We start from the raw sequence: 20,443 nt of genomic DNA on the forward strand, positions 1-20,443 counted from the left end.
CGAAACATCGTCAGATCCGCCACACACCATTCAGGGCTGAATCGGCAGGTAAGGAGGTAGAAACAATAGGATTTCTACCTCCTTCTGCCGATTCAGCTCTGAAGGGAGAATTTTGGTCAGGCGCCTTCTATGGCGCCCGATCAAAATTTTCTAACCTGGCCGATCGACGAGCCGACCGATTTCAGCAGCTTCCTGCGACATCGGTCGGCTCGCTGACATACCATACACGCACCGATTATCGTACGAAACGAGGTTTCGTACGATAATATCGGTGCGTGTATGGCCACCTTAACTCTGTTAAAGCAATGAGCATTGTCAGTGCTCAGCAGCTTAGTTTAAGGCATGATTACTGTCAGGATTCTATAAAGGTGTAAAGTGTAAGGTACCCCTAGAGAAATGTAACCAATACATTGTAAGTGTAAAATAAAATAACTTGATAGGATCATTCCTGCAAGTAGAGGTCTTCCTGCCTCCCTTCTAAGCACTGAAAGCATGCCTGCAACCCCTCCCTGCCAACATGAAAAGAGTTCATTTTAAAAATGAAGCCAGTGTCTAACTGTGTATAATAAATAAATTCCTATTGTTTTAATCCAAAGCAACCCATATCCTTTTCACAGAGAAACAAGGGGGTCCTTCATGAAATGCCTGCTCTTTGCTTAATCTGCCCATGTCCTACCTCTGTAATATGCAATACTATATACATGAACAAGCAAAAATCTTTTCTTTCCATTTTCCTCCAACGCTTTCCAGTGAAGAGAGTCAGAGGAAGTGAAGGCACAGAGCACCAAAACATTCTGCTTTTTTTCACACTTTGCACCTTGGCCCTGCTTCTCTATTGTGAATGGATCCTATGTATCTACAGATTTAGATTTCTCGAGTTTTAGTTATGCTGAAGTAAAATAAATGATCACCTATAAACTCCAAAGGTTGTTAACAGTGCTAGACAATTGTATGCTATTTAAGGGTAGGTCACATGCTAATAAATAGCCAGTGCCAAAAGAATGAGCAGGAGTGCACCTATTTGCAATGATCTGTGCAGTAATTAAGCAGAAACACTTTAGCTTAAGGTCCCCATACACTGGCAGATCCGCTCGCCCTGGGGCCAAACGATCGAATTATAATGACGGGAATAGACAAAGTTGGTCCGGGGACCGCATCGGCTCGTTGATGCTGTCCTTGGACCGACTTTGTCTGTGCCCGTTATTATAATATCCGACTAGATTTTCTAACCTGCCCGATCAAGATCTGGCCGATTTCAAGCCAGATATCTGTCAGGCAGGTGCGTTGGGAATACCCATACACGGGCCGATTAGCTGCCGAATCGGTCCAAGGGACCGATATCAGCAGCTACTATCGGCCCGTGTATGGGTACCTTTAGGGTGGTATCTTTTATTGCTGGTGCCTTTATTTTGCTTCTGCTTTGGCTTGGTAAGAAACTAATCAGATTTTTCATTTTTCCTTTTTATAGTTTGAAATGTAGTTATTCATGCAGGATTCACCCATTGTGCTATTGTTTTATTTGTCTCTGTTTTCTATTCTCAGATTTGCCAGCACTGGTTAAGTCAGTGTTTTTGGAATTACCTAGACTGGCTCCAGATCTGCCATTACCTTTCTATATGCATCATCCTCGGACCAGATTACCAAGTGTACATGTGCATTGCTATATTTAAGCACTTACAGCAAGAAATCCTGCAACACACACAAACCCAAGACCTGCAAGTTTTTCTGAAGGTAAATCTTCTTAAAAAATGTCATATAAATATGTGCAATTTTCAGTGTATGCTCCTCACTTCAGATACCTCGTGTCCCAGGTCAAACTTGTTTTTTCTTTTCTTTTCCTCATAAGACCTTATTGCTAAGTCTAAAGCAGAAGAGGGCACTTTGGAGTATTTTATTGAACTTCTTTACTAATATGTCATTTTTGTATTGTATCCAATGATAATGCTAAATAAAAAAAAAATGCAAATCAACAAAAAAGTGCACATGGTATTATGGCAAAAATGCACTGATCATTAACCTCATACAAGAACATGAGTTTTACATGTACAAATCATTTTCCATATAACTGACAATTTATAGTAGCATAGAAAATTATTTTTGCCAATTCAAAGATTTCCAGTAGAATTGCATTGCTTTAAATGTCTAAATGGATGTAATAAGTATCTTATTATGTTAAATCAGTTTTCTGATATCTGGAAATCACATCTGATTTTTATTGTTTGTCTAACAAGAAATTAAACAATAACTGTTATACAAACCTACCTGATACTTTATCTCTGGGAAATGTCTTATTTACTCTGAATTAAATTTTGATTGTTTAAAACAATCAAATCAGGAATTTCTTATTATCTAGGAATTCCAGGGGAAATAAGGAGGATTATGAGAGGAAAACAGTGGCCATCTAAAGGGACTGTGGCCAGTCTTCCTGTTGGTAATTGTATATTTATTGGTAATTTCCATCTTAATTTTCTTTGTATTGTCCATGTTTAATCTAGGAAGAAGCTATTAATGGATTTCAAGTTGGCAATTACCTGGAATACATGGAAAGCTTAGAACAAATTTACAGACCAATGGTGTTAAAAGAAATGAGAAACTCTGTGATTCTGTGAAAGTAAAATTAACTTTATGGTGAACTGCTTAATTGCTTCAGCGCACAGCAACCAGCATTCAAAATGTTTATCATTCTAAATAATTATAATGTGTAATGATTTCAGTCTGGATCTAAACTGAGAATTATTCAGTGAGTGTTTCAGCTCCTGTTACTTGTGCTACAGAGTTCCATTTGTACCCTATCATCCCTGTGTAGCAAGAGTTACAACATAAGCATAATAATAGTAAGTTGTTTATAATACTTAAAATGTTTCCCCACTGTTATATTAATGTATATACTATAACATATACTAAGACTCTAATTGAAAAATAACCTGTATAATAATAATTTGCTCTTTTAAATAATAAATACATATTTTTACATTATATGTTGTGGTATTTTTCTTGTGCTTGTCTCTTGAATTAAATAAGAAATGTCACTTGCTATTGAAGTCAGTATACATTCAAGATGCCCATAATGTCCAAGACCTATTGTAAAATGGAAACCTAATTTCCAAAAAGCTCCATCTTAAAGGTAGACCATCAATTTGTTATTTCAACACAATTTTAAGATGTTTTAGTAGGATTGAACTATTGTATTATAAAGCATGGGAAACAGTGTTCTGACACAGATACTTACACCAGAAATTTAACTCTGTTTTTACATCTATCATAACACTGTCTTTGCTATTTATAATTTTGCCTTAAAAGTATTTGCCCGGTGCTTTTACATTACTTATCTGATCCCCCATGTTCCTCTGAGGGGGCGGCCATATTTGTGCAGCAGTAGTCTATTAGCATTAGAGGCTATAACTGACAGGCTGAGAAGGGAAAGTCAGGTTGGCAAAACAGTCAGGTTTAGGAACTTCAAGTAACAATTACTTACAAAAGCAGCCCTATCAACAAAAAATGATCAACATGACCTATGTCAAAATATTAATCAAAGTACAATGCTATTTTCCAAAAATTATTGAATTTAGTTGAAATATAATTTGGTTTTATTCTGGCTGTTTATAAGTCAAGCCCAAATGGTAATGGCCACAGTCTGTAAAATGGAAGAAAGTTGTATGTTTTTGAATTTTGGGGGGTTAAATAATTTAAAGTTATATAAAAAGTAGTTTTAGGAAAAATAGTCAAAGGGGTGGGTGGAAAATGAAATGCTATAAAGATCATGCACAGTCCTGTAGCATAGAGGAATGGGTACACCACATGCCCAGGGCTTGGGAAGTGCGACAGAGCTGGAGAAGTCTGTGCTGCCATCCTGGTCTAAAGCTGCAGTACAGATTCAAGCAGCACTAACAAAGAACTAAAGGATTTGTTATTAGTTAATACCCCAGGAAAGGCCTTCCTCTGAATCGTACCTCTGTGCCCCCCAGTACTGCCTCATTTGCCTTACCTGTTCCAAAAAAGCAAAGTAGTGAACTGGGGTTGGCAGGAACCATTTAGTGACTCTTACTCTTCTCTTCTAAGTGATCACTGACATGGAGCATGTGCAGCAGAAGGCAGTTTCTAGGGTGAGATCAAGCATCGGTGCCTGTCCGGAAATATCTAAATAAGACTAACTTTTTGTTTCTGGTTGGGATGGACTAGGCAATGTACAAAGTCACATGTATCAATAACCATAAAAACACAGTTAGGATTTTAAAAATATATAAATGCCAACTGAAAAGTATTTTCAAAAAAAAGTTTATTACAATTTAGATTAATGCATTCTACCCCCCATACACACACAAGAATGGACTATTTGCAATACACATTATACTTCAGCATTTCTCCTAGTTTGGTTCCTGCTAAACACGCTTCAAACTTGGCATCTATTTCTTGGCTCTGAGCTTCTGAGAAATGGTTTTTCCAGTCTCCAACTTCACCTGAAACATAAACAAAATCATATACATTCTGAATGATTTATATGCATAGTTAATGTAAGTTGACAGTTATAGCAGTGAAAATAAGATATGACAGTTTAGTATACCTATACAGACATAATACAGGTTGTTATGTCTGTATAGGTATATATATATATGTGTGCATTTTATGCATTTTAATAATTTGCATTATTATATAACAGCCTTGTACAGTAAATTTATATGTTTAATATACCAGTATAGATTGCAATGCTGGTCATTTTCAACTTGGATAACAACATTTACCTTTTCTTAAAAAAATATCTGCAAATTCCTTTTGAATATTAGATATTTTCTCTTTCATGGCTGTGAATGTGCCTTTCTTAGCCACTTCCTGAACTTGCTCATCAGTCATAGAAAACCCACAGAACTTCGATAATTTCTTTACTGCTGCCTCCAGGTCCTACACAAACGGTAATGGGAAACAGTATTCAACACAGTAGTCACCATTATTATTTCTGCTTTTTTTTATAAATTCATTTTTGGCTTCATACAACATTGGGCAAATTTGCTTGTTTGCCTTCACTGTTCTACCTTCAGCTGGCTGAAAAAAACTAATCACTGGTTGCTATAGATTACTGCTTAGTGTTCTAAATGAGCCCCACTATACATTTTTGGAGGAATATTTTATGATGCCATAATATTTATCTCTCATCAGTTGATAATGGCTATCCACTGCAGCTCCAATCATCTGTACTTTAAATTTCATGGTTGATCTAATCTCTATTGTTACATAGCATTAGGGCACCATCCAATCATAGGGTGGACACCAAGGATTTATGGCACTAGAGAGTTCTGACTACTGGAGAGTATGTCACTGTCTTGGAGAGAGGAAACATAAATTGTGCCTCCGGGGAATAAGATTATCCATTGACATGAGTTCCTGCTAATAAATGGGCAGGGGGTTACCTGCTTGTGGATAATGTTTTTAAAACTGGAACTTGTTAACATACAGGTAGCTTGTAAATTGCATAAGTACATAACCCACAGCCACCAGTGTGGTTTGATATGCCTACAGTTTATCATTGGAGGCCAATGTCTGTTTGAACGGGATTTACTGGTGCGATGGCATTTGCACCACAACACACTGAAGCAAAGCATATACCATCTCACTGGCTATTCACATTTTTGCCACTAGGGAGTCATTTCGGGAAGATTAGTTGACCATGGAAGTGAAGATTTATCACAGGCCACTAATCTCCCCATCGCTCAAAATGCACATAAAGGAATTTTGAGTGACTACACATTTTAAGTGTTTTAGTAGAGACAATTCTCAGTATTGTCTATAGCAGGGCTTTTTCTGGCATTTTATTGCCGCAACAAAATGTGAGCTACAAAGAGTACTGAGTGTCATTGCCCTTAGAATTGGCAGATATTGGGATATTGCTGTATAAAGCAAACGCAGCATGATAATGAACATTTGTTTTTATGTATGGTGCCAATTCTAAATGTGCAAAAAATATCAAGGCAAAATTTTTCCTGGCATTACAGAATGTTCATTTACTGGTTACAATATATGACACAGGGACCTTATCACAACTGTGTATTAAAACTCCTAGCACTTATGTGTATATGCTCAATGTCTAATTTGTGGTTCTAGAAAATAAATACAATACAAGTATACAGGAAGACAGATTCCCCTCTCCAAAATTAACAAATGGACACTTTGTTTTAGTATGAACGCTTTGTGAACTTAGCCAATTCCAGTTTACAGTTCAGTTTGGCAATCAAGTATACCTACAGTATGCCATTGCCCAATAGGTAAACAGATCAGTGATAAAGTGAATTACAAATTATACCAGGGCTGTGGAGTCGGAGTCTAGGAGTCGGAGTCGGAGGCAATTTTGGGTACCTGGAGTCGGAGTCGGCAAAAAATGAACCGACTCTGACTCCTACTAAATTTAAATGGGAATAAAAAAAAAAAATAATGCAAGTTTAAATGTCCCAATTCACAAACAGTCATAATTAATTACTTCTCTGCTATAAGAATAAAGCCCAATGCACGCAGTGCATAAACGAACACGTTGAGTGACCATGAAGCATGCTTTTCATTGACTGTATGAATGTATATACATTAGCATATTAAAAACAGAGGAGTCGGAGTCGGAAGTATCAGAAACTGAGGAGTCGGAGAATTTATCTACCGACTCCACAGCCCTGAATTATACATAAAACACACTGCAACCTTAAGCTTAAAAATACACTTTCTTTGTGTATTTTGCACTTGATGAAGGCCTGCAGGCAAAATCATTAGGGCTCATTTACAGATGTCCAACATGCAAAAGCTATAAAACAAGATTGTGCTCCTAGGTGCTCATTTACCCCAATGTCTGGAGCATTGCTGTGCTCTGAATCTCAAGTCTGATTAAAAGTACAGTACAAGATGCAGAGTGCAACACTATGTGCCCATTGGCAGTTGTTAACTTGCATGCCTGACTGATCTGCAAGAGGAGGGGATAAGTACATGTCTCCTGCAGCCTGCCCCTCATGAATACTACTCCCATACCTACATGTCTCCTGCAGCCTGCCCCTCATGAATACTATGACAATACCTACATGTCTCCTGCAGCCTGCTCCTCATGAATACTATGCCAATACCTACATGTCTCCTGCAGCCTGCCCCTCATGAATACTACTCCCATACCTACATGTCTCCTGCAGCCTGCCCCTCATGAATACTATGCCCATACCTACATGTCTCCTGCAGCCTGCCCCTCATGAATACTACTCCCATACCTACATGTCTCCTGCAGCCTGCCCCTCATGAATACTACTCCCATACCTACATGTCTCCTGCAGCCTGCCCCTCATGAATACTACTCCCATACCTACATGTCTCCTGCAGCCTGCCCCTCATGAATACTATGCCCATACCTACATGTCTCCTGCAGCCTACCCCTCATGAATACTATGCCCATACCTACATGTCTCCTGCAGCCTGCCCCTCATGAATACTACTCCCATACCTACATGTCTCCTGCAGCCTGCCCCTCATGAATACTATGCCCATACCTACATGTCTCCTGCAGCCTGCCCCTCATGAATACTATGCCCATACCTACATGTCTCCTGCAGCCTGCCCCTCATGAATACTATGCCCATACCTACATGTCTCCTGCAGCCTGCCCCTCATGAATACTATGCCCATACCTACATGTCTCCTGCAGCCTGCCCCTCATGAATACTTATGCCAATACCTACATGTCTCCTGCAGCCTGCCCCTCATGAATACTATGCCCATACCTACATGTCTCCTGCAGCCTGCCCCTCATGAATACTATGCCAATACCTACATGTCTCCTGCAGCCTGCCCCTCATGAATACTACTCCCATACCTACATGTCTCCTGCAGCCTGCCCCTCATGAATACTACTCCCATACCTACATGTCTCCTGCAGCCTGCCCCTCATGAATACTATGCCAATACCTACATGTCTCCTGCAGCCTGCCCCTCATGAATACTATGCCAATACCTACATGTCTCCTGCAGCCTGCCCCTCATGAATACTACTCCCATACCTACATGTCTCCTGCAGCCTGCCCCTCATGAATACTATGCCAATACCTACATGTCTCCTGCAGCCTGCCCCTCATGAATACTATGCCAATGTCTCCTGCAGCCTGCCCCTCATGAATACTGTGCTGCATAACACAGGGAGGGCGCAAAGTGTGAAAAATACAGCGACATGCTCCTGTTTTTGGACTTTGCACCCTGCGCTGTCATTAATACATTACCCCTTTTGTGGTTTTTGTGCTCAACACAGAGACTCAGGAAGCCTCCAATCTGCAGTTTGCCACTATTCTAATTTATTGCGAACATTTGTATTTGAATACAGTCCTGTAGTTAAGCAATAACCTACATCTCTACTTACACCGCTCTTTACAAACATTTAGTTCATATACATAAAACCTACCTCTTTCATTTCCTCAAAAGTCATTAGCAAAACATCTTCATCGTCAATGTGTTTGTTCCACGCAAGTGCATGATCAAAATATGACCCCCAGCAAACTGAAAAAGTAGTTGTTACATTATCAGATTCACTTCATATAATAATTTTTCATTTGTTGACTAATAGTTACATACGTTGGTGGTTGTGTGCCCATTTTGATAGCATTATAGGAACTGTAGTGTATTTTGATCTTTTATTTTGTACATTTGATTTTACATATTATTGTTTTCATTCTACTTCTTTCCAACCTGCAACTAAACATGCACCTGGGCCCATGCCCTAGTTATACCACTGGGTTGAATTACTTTTTTACAACTAAGAACATACAAGGCCACAGGTTTTAGTGCTGAAGAGCGATGTGCTTTGGTTTTCTAGTCACCTGTATGTTGCAGTTATGTGAACTGGGGATAAAGCAGATGATTAGCAATGTAATTGTTTTTTAATGACCTGGAGTTGGGCCGGTTTCTATTTTTGCTGATGGTCTAAATTGTGCAGGATGCTGCTATTTTGCAGAGCAATTTTACAAAATTGGAAACTGGGCAGCAAAAAGGAAAATAAGGTTCAATGTTGAAAAGTGCAAAGTTATGCACTTTGGTATAAATAATTTACAAGTTGTACACTAAATTGTAGTGTGTTGGGGGTATCCTTAATGGAGAAGGATCTGGGGGGTTTTGTAGATAACAAGTTGTCTAATTCCAGGCAGTGTCATTCTGTGGCTACTACAGCAAATAAAGTGCTGTCTTGTATAAAAAAGGCCATTGACTCAAGGGAGGAAAACATAATTTTGCCTCTTTATAGGTCCCTGGTAAGGCCTCACCTTGAGTATGCAGTGCAGTTTTGGGCTGCAGTCCTTAAGAAGGATATTAATGAGCTGGAGAGAGTGCAGAGACGTGCAACTGGTAAAGGGGATGGAAGATTTAAGCTATGAGGTGAGACTGTCGAGGTTGGGATTGTTTTCTCTGGAAAAGAGGCGCTTGCGAGGGGACATGATTACTCTGTACAAGTACATTAGAGGGGATTATAAGCAGATAGGGGGTGTTCTTTTTTCCCATAAAACGACCTGCGCACCAGAGACCACCACTTTAGATTAGAGGAATGGAACTTTCGTTTATAGAAGCATAGGTGGTTTTTACAGTGAGGGCAGTGAGGCTGTGGAATGCCCTTCCTAGTGATGGTGTAATGGCAGATTCTGTTTATGCCTTTAAGAGGGGCTTGGATGAGTTCTTGAACAAGCATAGTATCCAAGGCTATTGTGATACTAATATCTACAGTTAGTATTGATGTTGGTATATATAGTTTATGAATGTGAGTGTATAGATAGGTCAGTATAGGTTGTGTGCTGGGTTTACTTGGAAGGGTTGAACTTGATGGACTTTGGTCTCTATAGTAATAGAGATCTAGTACTAATAATTACAGCACTGTATATATATATGTGTGTGTGTGAGTGTGTTAAAGCAATAGCACACCATATATTTTGTCGCCTGAACTAAATTTACTCCAATGTGGACAAAAACACTTTGGAAAATACCTTTCTGTTGGTGAATCCCCGCCAGTAAAACATTTAAACAGCATAACTGCCACAAATTGCCTTGTCCTGAATATTCCCATGATTACTTTGTTCAAATGTTTTACTAGTGGTGATTCACACCAATAGAAAGGAGATTAAGTGCGGGCAACAAAACAAAAAATTAATTCTGCATAGGAGGAAGCGATACAGAAGGAATCCTTAAAGATCAGATTATATTACCTTTTCCACCAATGAAGTCTTCAAAAAATGTATCCCAGGAGCTGTAGTTGGGAAGCATTGGATTTTTGTTATAAAAATGAAAAAACGATACTGCCGTGTCTTTTGGATTACGAAATACAACCAGCAACTGTTAGAAAATAAGAAAGCAACAGAATAGATCTATTTAAACAGTTACGTTTGGAGTTTGATTTTCTTCATATCACCAGTACACTAGGGAACAGAACTACGGCTGTTAAAATGCCATACATAATGTGGTTGTGCCTATTTGTTGTAGCCTGTTCTAGTGCTGTGTATAAAAGAACATACAATCTGCTTGCAGATAATGTCCTGGCTGGAATAGAACCTTGGACCCCAGTGCTACCCCAGTGGTATGTTCCATCCCCCTCCATCCCACTCTAAAGTGAGGGGACAGTCCATGTGCATTTCTAGTACCCATTCTGCGTCTGTGGTTGGAGTGGATCTTTTGCTATCTGGTGTAACAGACAAATATAGCAAATGTAATTTCCCTTGCAATATCAACTCCTTCTTGGTTAAACATTTAATTGTTTTTATATTGACTAGCACAGTTTGGAGCTTTTTTGTGTATTTCTGTACAAGTGGTATATTTTAACTACCTCTTCACTGTCCTACAGTCTAACATCCCCAGCATCAAGTGGCACAACCTATCCCCCTATTGTTAAGATGCACAATGTATGTCACTCACAGTATCACATAGAACAGTTCATACCCACAACATTAAGCTGCACAGTCTATCTCCTCCCCCAGTTGAATGACACAGTGTATCCCATGTAAAGTTTTAAAGTCCATTTTACCCACAGTGTCAAGTGTTGCAGCCCCACCTTAACCCACTCCAATGCTGAACTTCCCACTGAGGGGAAGCGACTTCTGGAAGGCCACCTCAGGGCAGCCTAGGGTCCAGAAATGCCCCTGGTCAAGTGGTATGGTCAATCTCCCCCCATCCATTTTCAAATGGTACAGTCCATCTGCTCCCACTCAGTGTCAAGTAGTAAGGTTCATTCCCCCCTCCCAGTGTCAAATAGTATGGTCCATACTACCCTTTCAGTGTCAAGTGATAGAGTCCAACTCCCACCCAGCAGTGTCAAGTGATATGGTCCATCTTCCCTTAACCAGTGTCAGTGGTACAGTCCACACCCCAAATGTCAATCCATTTCTCCATCACTCTGTGTGAAGTTGTACATCCCACCCACTAGATGTGAAGGGGTACAGTCCATCTTCCCCATCTGTTTTCAAATAGTACAGCCCATCCATTTAAAGTGTTATGGTCCATCTCCCCTATCCTTTTTTAAGTGGTTCGGTGTCTAGTAGTACAGTCCACTCCCCACACCCATTGTCAATTGGTACAGTCCATCTCCCCCCATTTGGTGTCAGTTGGTACAGTCCATCCCCCTGCTTAGCGTCAAGTGGTATCATCCACCACCCCACCCAGTGGACCACCCCCTCTTGGTGTCAGTGGTAAAATTCTTCCCAATCAGTGTTAAGTGGTATGGTCCATTTCCCCCTATCCTTTTTTAAGTGGTTCGGTGTCTTGTAGTACAGTCCACTCCCCACCTGGTGTCAAGTGATATGGTTTATCTCCCCTAATTAGTGGTAAAATTCTTCCCCAATCAGTTTTAAGTGGTATAGTCCATCTCCCCATTTGTTTTCAAGATGTATGGTCCACCATACCCTATCTGTGGCAGCTGGTATGATCCCTATTCCCCCCTACTTGGTGTCAAGTGGTACAGTCCACCCTCACACCTGCTGTTAAATGGCACAGTCCGCCCTACACTCAGTTTAAAGTGGTATGGTCCACACCCCACATCCTTTGTCAAATGGTATAGGCCATGCCCTACATGGTGTCGAGTAGTACAGTCCACCTCCACCCCCAGTGTTAAATGGTACAGTCCATCCCCCCACTTAGTGAAGTGGTACACTTCCCGTGCCCACTCAGTGTCAAGTGGTACACATTTGACACCTGGTGTCAAATGGTATGGTCCACCCCCAAGGTGTAAAGTGGTAAGGTGGACCGTATCACTTGATACCGGGGAGGTGGGCAAAGAGATGGACTGTACCACTTGACTCTAGAGAAAGGAAATGGACCATCCCATTTGAAACAGACGGTAGGCCAAATCCTCCTTAACCCTGAGATATTAAAGATATTGAATTAACTTTTAGTGTTATGTAGACCGTGTTATTGTGAGGATTATATGGATTTTTTTGTGTTTTTTGAATTATTAAGCTAATAAAAAAAAGCTAAAAAAACACATAAAAATGTTTAGCAGCTCTCCAATTTGTCGCTTCCAATTTGTCGAGAGAAAGGCAAATGATTCAAAAACAATATAAAAATAAATGTAAGTATGCTCCCTACAGCTTAATCTGGCCCTACTGGAATGGTCCACATGAGGGTAACACAAGAGTAACACAAGAGTAACACAGGCTTCATCAAATTTGCAGACGACACCACCATCATCGGCTGCATTTCTGATGGAGATGAGTCGGCTTACAGGGCAGAGGTGAGAGCCCTGACATCATGGTGCCGGGACAACAACCTGCTGCTCAACGTCAGCAAAACTAAGGAGCTCATTGTGGATTACAGGAGACTGCAGGGAGGAGGCCATACCCCCATTCACATTGAGGGAGCAGAGGGGGAGAGAGTCAGCTGCTTCAGATTCCTTGGCATCAATATCAGTGAGGATCTGAGTTGGTCTCACCATGTTGGTGTGATCACAAAAGCTGCAAGACAGCGGCTCTTCTTTCTGCGGCGCCTGCGAAGGTTCGGCATGGACTCCAGAATACTCACAAACTTCTATCGATGCACCATTGAGAGTATTCTGTCCGGCTGTATCACCACCTGGTATGGCAGTTGTAATGCTTTGGACCGCAAAGCTCTGCAGAGGGTGGTGAGATCAGCACAGCGCATCACCAGGATTGAACTGCCGGCCATGCAGGACCTGTACAGACAGCGCTGTAGGAGGAAGATGCAGCGGATCCTCTCTGACCCCAGCCACCCCAGCCACAGACTTTTCACGCTCCTACCATCAGGTAGGCGGTACAGGAGCATCCAGACCTGCACCAGCAGATACAGAGACAGTTTCTACCCACAAGCCATCAGGCTTCTGAACTGCTGACATTCTACCCAAACCAACACACACTCCCCATAACTACTGGACTCTTCACAGTGTCACTTTAAGCAAAGCCACTTTAAATCCTCACTGCACAATTTCAAATATTGCATTGCATTTTATTATTGTAAATACTTGTACCTTTATTGCACTTTTATTATATTTAATATTTGTATTTTTTTGTTTTTTGTTTTTTGTTTTGTTTGTCTATGTAAAGTTGGGAGGAACACGGGTCAAAAAAATTTCATTACAGTAATGATGCTTCATTGTTATTTGTATATGACAATAAACTTGAAACTTGAAACTTGAAACTTGGCTTGCTGGCCACTTTTTGAAGCAGGTATGTAAAGTGTTAATCTGCAGCAACAGTGAAACAATAACTATGAATTGTATCCAAACTAATAAGCAGTATAACCTGACTGACAGTCTATGGATGGAGATCACCCCGCTCTGTATTGCCCACACATGAAAGAAACATGGCTCACCTTTATTTTCTTATTAAAAAATGACTGGGGAATGTTATCATAATGCAAGTGTGTTCCTAAAACTCTTGGAGACGGTTCTTCATTTAGTTTCTGAAACCATAAAAAGAAAATTTGCAAAATGTATGAACATTTGAACTGGAATTTTTACAGCACCTTTAATTTCATTTTTAATATGATGCCGGCAGTGATATTATGAGGCATTTTTCACTTGGTCTTCATTATTTACTCTTTAGGGTTTTTTAGTTATTTGGCTTTTTGTTCAACAGCTCTTCAGTTTGGAATTTCAGTAGCTGTTACCAGGGACTTATTTACCCTAGCAACCAGGCAGTGGTTTGAATCAGGAACTTGAATACGTATATGGGGAGACTGAACAGGGAGATAAGTAATAAAAAGTAACAATAACAATAAAATTGTTGCCTCACAGAGGTAGAAGAGGAAGGCAAATGACTCAAAACAGTACATAATAAATAATGAAGATCAATGGCAAAGTTGCTAGGAATAGGACACTCTATAACATACTAAAAGTTACCTTTAATGTGAACAACCACTTTAAAATCGATTTTATTTTCCTATTAACATCAATAGTCAATGAGTTTATACATACAGGTCCTTTTCAAAAAATTAGCATATTGTGATAAAGTTCATTATTTTCTGTAATGTACTGATAAACATTAGACTTTCATATATTTTAGATTCATTACACACAACTGAAGTAGTTCAAGCCTTTTCTTGTTTTAATATTGATGATTGTGGCATACAGCTCATGAAAACCCAAAATTCCTATCTCAAAAAATTAGCATATTTCATCCGCCCAATAAAAAAAAGTGTTTTTAATACAAAAAAAAGTCAACCTTCAAATAATTATGTTCAGTTATGCACTCAATACTTGGTCGGGAATCCTTTTGCAGAAATGACTGCTTCAATGTGGCGTGGCATGGAGGCAATCAGCCTGTGGCACTGCTCAGGTGTTATGGAGGCCCAGGATGCTTCAATAGCGGCCTTAAGCTCATCCAGAGTGTTGGGTCTTGTGTCTCTCAACTTTCTCTTCACAATATCCCACAGATTCTCTATGGGGTCCAGGTCAGGAGAGTTGGCAGGCCAATTGAGCACAGTAATACCATGGTCAGTAAACCATTTACCAGTGGTTTTGGCACTGTGAGCAGGTGCCAGGTCGTGCTGAAAAATGAAATCTTCATCTCCATAAAGCTTTTCAGCAGATGGAAGCATGAAGTGCTCCAAAATCTCCTGATAGCTAGCTGCATTGACCCTGCCCTTGATAAAACACAGTGGACCAACACCAGCAGCTGACATGGCACCCCAGACCATCACTGACTGTGGGTACTTGACACTGGACTTCAGGCATTTTGGTATTTCCCTCTCCCCAGTCTTCCTCCAGACTCTGGCACCTTGATTTCCGAATGACATACTTTGGACCACTGAGCAACAGTCCAGTGCTGCTTCTCTGTAGCCCAGGTCAGGCGCTTCTGCCGCTGTTTCTGGTTCAAAAGTGGCTTGACCTGGGGAATGCAGCACCTGTAGCCCATTTCCTGCACACGCCTTTACACGGTGGCTCTGGATGTTTCTACTCCAGACTCAGTCCACTGCTTCCGCAGGTCCCCCAAGGTCAGGAATCGGTCCTTCTCCACAATCTTCCTCAGGGCCCAGTCACCTCTTCTCGTTGTGCAGCATTTTCTGCCACACTTTTTCCTTCCCACAGACTTCCCACTGAGGTGCCTTGATACAGCACTCTGGGAACAGCCTATTCGTTCAGAAATTTCTTTCTGTGTCTTACCCTCTTGCTTGAGGGTGTCAATGATGGCCTTCTGGACAGCAGTCAGGTCGGCAGTCTTACCCATGATTGCGGTTTTGAGTAATGAACCAGGCTGGGAGTTTTTAAAAGCCTCAGGAATCTTTTGCAGGTTTTTAGAGTTAATTTGTTGATTCAGATGATTAGGTTAATAGCTCATTTAGAGAACCTTTTCATGATATGCTAATTTTTTGAGATAGGAATTTTGGGTTTTCATGAGCTGTATGCCACAATCATCAATATTAAAACAAGAAAAGGCTTGAACTACTTCAGTTGTGTGTAATGAATCTAAAATATATGAAAGTCTAATGTTTATCAGTACATTACAGAAAATAATGAACTTTATCTCAATATGCTAATTTTTTGAAAAGGACCTGTATATGATCTGTTGTAGTTCTCTAAGCGCTGCCCATTGCCCCTCCAAAGATGATTATGACCATTAAACAGGGATCTTAAAGGAACAGTAACACCAAAAAATTAAAGTGTATCAGTAATTAATATGTTATGTACTATTGCCCTCACTGGTAAAAGTTGTGTGTTTGCTTCAGAAACACTACTATGGTTTATATAAAAAAGCTGTATAGCTGTGTGGGTAGCCATTGAAATTGCAAAAGGGGAAAAGGCAAAAAGTTACAAAACATTAGTTGCATAGATCCCCATTGTATTCTACAGAGCTTATCTGTATCTGCTTATGTAACCCGTGCCTTTTCTCCCTTTTTCAGCTTAAATGGCTGCCCCCATGGCTACACAGCAGCTTATTTATATAAACCAGGGCCGGAACTAGGGGTAGGCAGAAGAGGCAGCTGCCTAGGGCGCAATGATTTGGGGGCGCCAGGCAGAAGCCTCTGCTGCCTACCACTAGTTCCCCTACTTTGCCATTGCCCCCGCCGCTAATGACAAGCGGCGGGGGCAATGACCCACGGCATCGCACCCACCCCCGAACTGCGCATGTGCGCCAACGGAGGGGCGGGCCAGGTGGCCGACCGGGTTGCCTAGGGCGCCCGTGCGGCTTGGCCCGCCCCTGATATAAACTATAGCAGGCTTTTCAAAGCAAACACACTTTTACCAGTGCAGGGCAACAGTACATTATATATTACTTACGTTGATACACATTCATTTTTTAGTTTTACTGCTCCTTTAACTTGCTCCTGCCAATAAAATACATTGAAGTGTGAGCTGAATCCTCAGAAGCAGTTAGTGCTCATACTCAGGAGTGTTTGCTTCTGCACTTCCTGGCTTTGTGTTCCTCTGCATTCCACGGCAGGAAAGTGCAGAAACAAATGCATCCTATTCTTCCTAATGTGCTCTCTTTAGCAAGAAATAACAAAACCATAGATTGTTCATAATTAAAACAATAAACTAACAGCATGTTCAGCACAAGCAGTACTTACTGAACTTAGGTAAAACAACTGCCCCCTTAAAATTTAAACAAATTTGAAAGTTGAAATTGCAAAACAAAAGAACATTTTTTCAGATTAAAGGGAAAGTAAACCTTCAGAAGTTTTCCTTGAACAATACCGTTTTACAGTTTACCAAATCAAGATAAATCAGTGCAACAGGCTATGGGGAAAAAAATTATAACAGAACCTAGCGCAATATTGTTAACATTCGGTGCAAACACCAGGGTGTCACAGCACCATTCAATGTGAGTCCAGCTCTATAGAAAGTCTATATACAATTTTCTAAAGTGTCGTAGTGATTTTTTTCAAAGAGCTCTAGTGCTTCCTCCAAATAAATGTTAATAATAAAAGAATGGAATAGTATATGAATAGTAACCATGGCAACACAGGCAATATAAGGACATAAACAGGGAAAGGAAGCAGCTATCCTCATTGAAACGAGCTAGAAATGACATCACAACAGTTTAAAGGAGCGCGTGCGGACGGCCCCCTCCCCCCGCAGCCGCGAGTGCGCATGTGCTCCTTTAAACTCCCATACGGAGCAGTGGGAAGAGGTCCTGACTTCTCCGTATGGGAGCCAAATGTAAAAATTTTCTTGCGGTGGGGCTTCATGCCGCCCCTAAACTTCTGCCACCCTAGGCCCGGGCCTTTGTGGCCTCTCCACAAATCCGGGCCTGTTTGCATCAAGTACAAAGGAAATCAATTTCAAAAATGTAAAACACTATTTGCTAAAGATTGGCACTATGCAAGATGGTTTTCTAGTAAATCTGAGATTCTGAATCCCATACCTGTATAAGGCAACAGCAAGATACAAACCTCATATTTGTTAGGTGCTCCAAATTCCAAGATTTGAATCATGTTTGGAGGATCTTTATTGTATACTGTTTGCACCATGTCATTTAGTAAATTTAAAGACCAAGTAGTTCCTAAAAAAGTGGAGGAAATAAATTCAGCTTAATAGATATAACTGTATTGTATCAACATGTAATCATGTGAAATGTATGCAGGGTAAATAGCTAAGTGTAGTTTCCAGTTGGGTCAGTAGAAGCAGCCCTTACAGTTGGGCCTTGGTTACGGCACCTGCTGGAAGATCCAAGTGAAGGGGTAGTATGAGGGCTTTCAACCGGACAATATTTCCCCGTGTTCAGAATGAGTTTAATGAATAGGGCTTGATCTGAACATACTTTTTGCCTATTGCTTTTATCATTAAAGATCTATGATATTTGTTAAACAGGGAAAACGGGGTTGTTAAATCTACTCTATGTTTGGTCCTTGAGAGGTAGGAACATAAAATCTAACTCACAAGGACCAAACATAGTGTAGTTCTCCCTGCTTGCCCTTTTTTTAGCTCAAGAAATATTAATATATTAGAGTTGAGTTGAGAAGAAAGAATAAGGGTCCGTATAGACAGGTGTTTGGACCTGGGTTCCCCCTGCTCCACCCTTGAATGTCCAAATGCCCATGTATAAGAGACCTAAATCTCCCTAACTTTTAGTATTCTCTATTTATGCCCTGCACATAAAGAATGCCTGTGGAGAGTAAGCCAGGAACTGGGAATGACAGGGCCATGACAGGGCTTACAGTGGAGGAACCAGAAGAGGGTATTAGGGATTATGGGAGTTGTAGTTTCCTGGGTTGCTGTGGGTATAGGAGTACACATGAGGTGTTAAAATGGAAAGGAAGTAAACAGGAGTGTTCTCCTTTACCATGAACAGCTCATGCCTGCCATCCCTAGAACAAGTGGGGTACTGGTGTAAGGGGGGTATTAGAGTGGCATCACAGCAGATGGGGCTCCCCTGAGGGGGGGAGCCTGTGATAATTGTATCAAGTGTAGGGCATAACGGGTTAGGCCTGGGACCCAAATGATGGAAGGGGCGTGAGTTATGGAGGAAAGCTGTGCCCAGGAAGGACAGCAGGAGGGCCCCTCGCTTTTGGTGACAATTGTGTGCAGCCTTCAGTGCAGGCTATTAGATGTTACGAGAGTTAACAGTTAAAGTTATATAAATGGGATTGTACATTGCCCTACTCTTAACTGTTGTTGGTTATGTTGGTCGTTATTTACATGTTTAATAAACAAGCTGTGGCCTCTTCACCCAAGATATCACATGTGGTTTAGTTTGTTATTTTAAAAAAGGGGGGCAGAGTTGGTGATGTGGGGAGGGGCCCATCAGATTAGATCCCCCTTCCCAGCTCCTCTCCTATATTGAACTTTGCTGCTAGCTGCAAACTAGCAAACTCAGCAGCTGTGAGCAGGCTGTCAGGTGGGACTGTGTGTGCAACATTGCCCCTGAAGATTTTTTCTGCAGGGTTGGGCAAGGTACAAGGCACAGGATGCCGCACAATGACAAGCTGCAGGGGCAAGGGAGCATGGACTAGGAATAGAGAGAGAGGTACCTGCCTGGTTACCCCCCCCCCCCCCCCCCGTTGTTGTGCTCCAAGGGGGGTACCTCTTCTGCTTCCCCCCCCCACCAATACAATGGTATTTCTTTGTTTTTATCCCACCTATTTCCTTTATTGCTTTGCATGTGGCACCATAGAATCTATACCACCTTCGCTCCATTTTTTTTATCATTCTACATTGTTGCTTTAGATATTTGCCACAGAGCTGTAGAGATCTTAGCACCAGTAAATATCACAAGTATTCTTATTTGAAGGGGAACATTGCAGAGTGCATTACCAGCAGCTAAGTAAATAAAAATAAATGTATTTGAAACACTTACCGCATTTAGGGTAAGAAACCAGCATCAGATCATCCTCCCTTGCCTCAAAGGATTCCAAAGCCTTAAAGTTCTCCTCACTGCATAAAGCAGCTGGATATAACACTCCATTTAATTGTATCAGCTTCTTGTCCTGTGGTACCATATCAGAATCATCCAACAATTTCTTCACCTCTTTCGTGAGCTGCTCCTTGGCTGACATTTTCGGCAAGAAAATTAGCAGCAATTCTGCTTGTCCTCTCTGTGCTTCTTTCCTTTTCACACTCTCACGTTATTTAAAGAAAAATGGGTGGGGAATAGGGAAGAAACTTGTGATTCAGCCTCCCTCTGGCACTGATTGTTACTCAACAGACGGATTTACTCAACAGATTTCTTCAGCTTATTGATGGCTGGCATACACAACAAAAATGAATAGACAATGCTGATTAACTGTCTCCACATGTGTATTAGCAGAGGCTATTCTCAGTACTGTCTATGGCAGGGGATTTTCTGTCAATTTAGTAGCCGTGACAAGTAGTTGCTACTAAGTACAGTAGCTCCGTGTGTCTTCACCCTAAAACTGCTGGTTAAATGAACTTGGGACCTGGCATGTGTGGGCTCTCTCACATATCTGTGCTTAGATCCAATCTGTAGCATTTAGGGCTCTGGCACACAGGGAGATTAGTCGCCCGCGATAAATCTCCCTGTTTGCGGGTGACTAATCTCCCCGAAATGCCATCCCG

The 20,443-nt window shown here is 41.1% G+C and overlaps 2 protein-coding genes across 4 annotated transcripts in view; one reads left to right on the plus strand and one right to left on the minus strand.

The window, feature by feature from the left end:
• Positions 1-2,976, plus strand: part of tbc1d32 (TBC1 domain family member 32) — a 47,002-nt gene extending 44,026 nt beyond the window's left edge. For all 3 annotated transcript variants that reach the window (XM_031901477.1, XM_031901478.1, NM_001374832.1), the window contains 2 exon segments: positions 1,543-1,731; positions 2,496-2,976. In XM_031901477.1, the coding sequence (XP_031757337.1) occupies positions 1,543-1,731; positions 2,496-2,609 (303 nt within the window). In that variant the 3' untranslated portion in view covers positions 2,610-2,976.
• Positions 2,977-4,259: 1,283 nt separating this feature from the next.
• On the minus strand, positions 4,260-19,971 carry sult6b1.3 (sulfotransferase family 6B member 1 gene 3). Its single transcript, NM_001171519.1, is given in 7 exon segments — positions 4,260-4,457; positions 4,740-4,896; positions 8,408-8,502; positions 10,191-10,317; positions 13,798-13,887; positions 17,821-17,930; positions 19,725-19,971. Coding segments are annotated over 7 exon segments (906 nt in total). The 5' UTR covers positions 19,924-19,971; the 3' UTR covers positions 4,260-4,329.
• Positions 19,972-20,443: the final 472 nt, after the last annotated feature.

This window comes from Xenopus tropicalis, chromosome 5, assembly GCF_000004195.4.
Source record: "Xenopus tropicalis strain Nigerian chromosome 5, UCB_Xtro_10.0, whole genome shotgun sequence".
NCBI lineage: Eukaryota > Metazoa > Chordata > Amphibia > Anura > Pipidae > Xenopus > Xenopus tropicalis.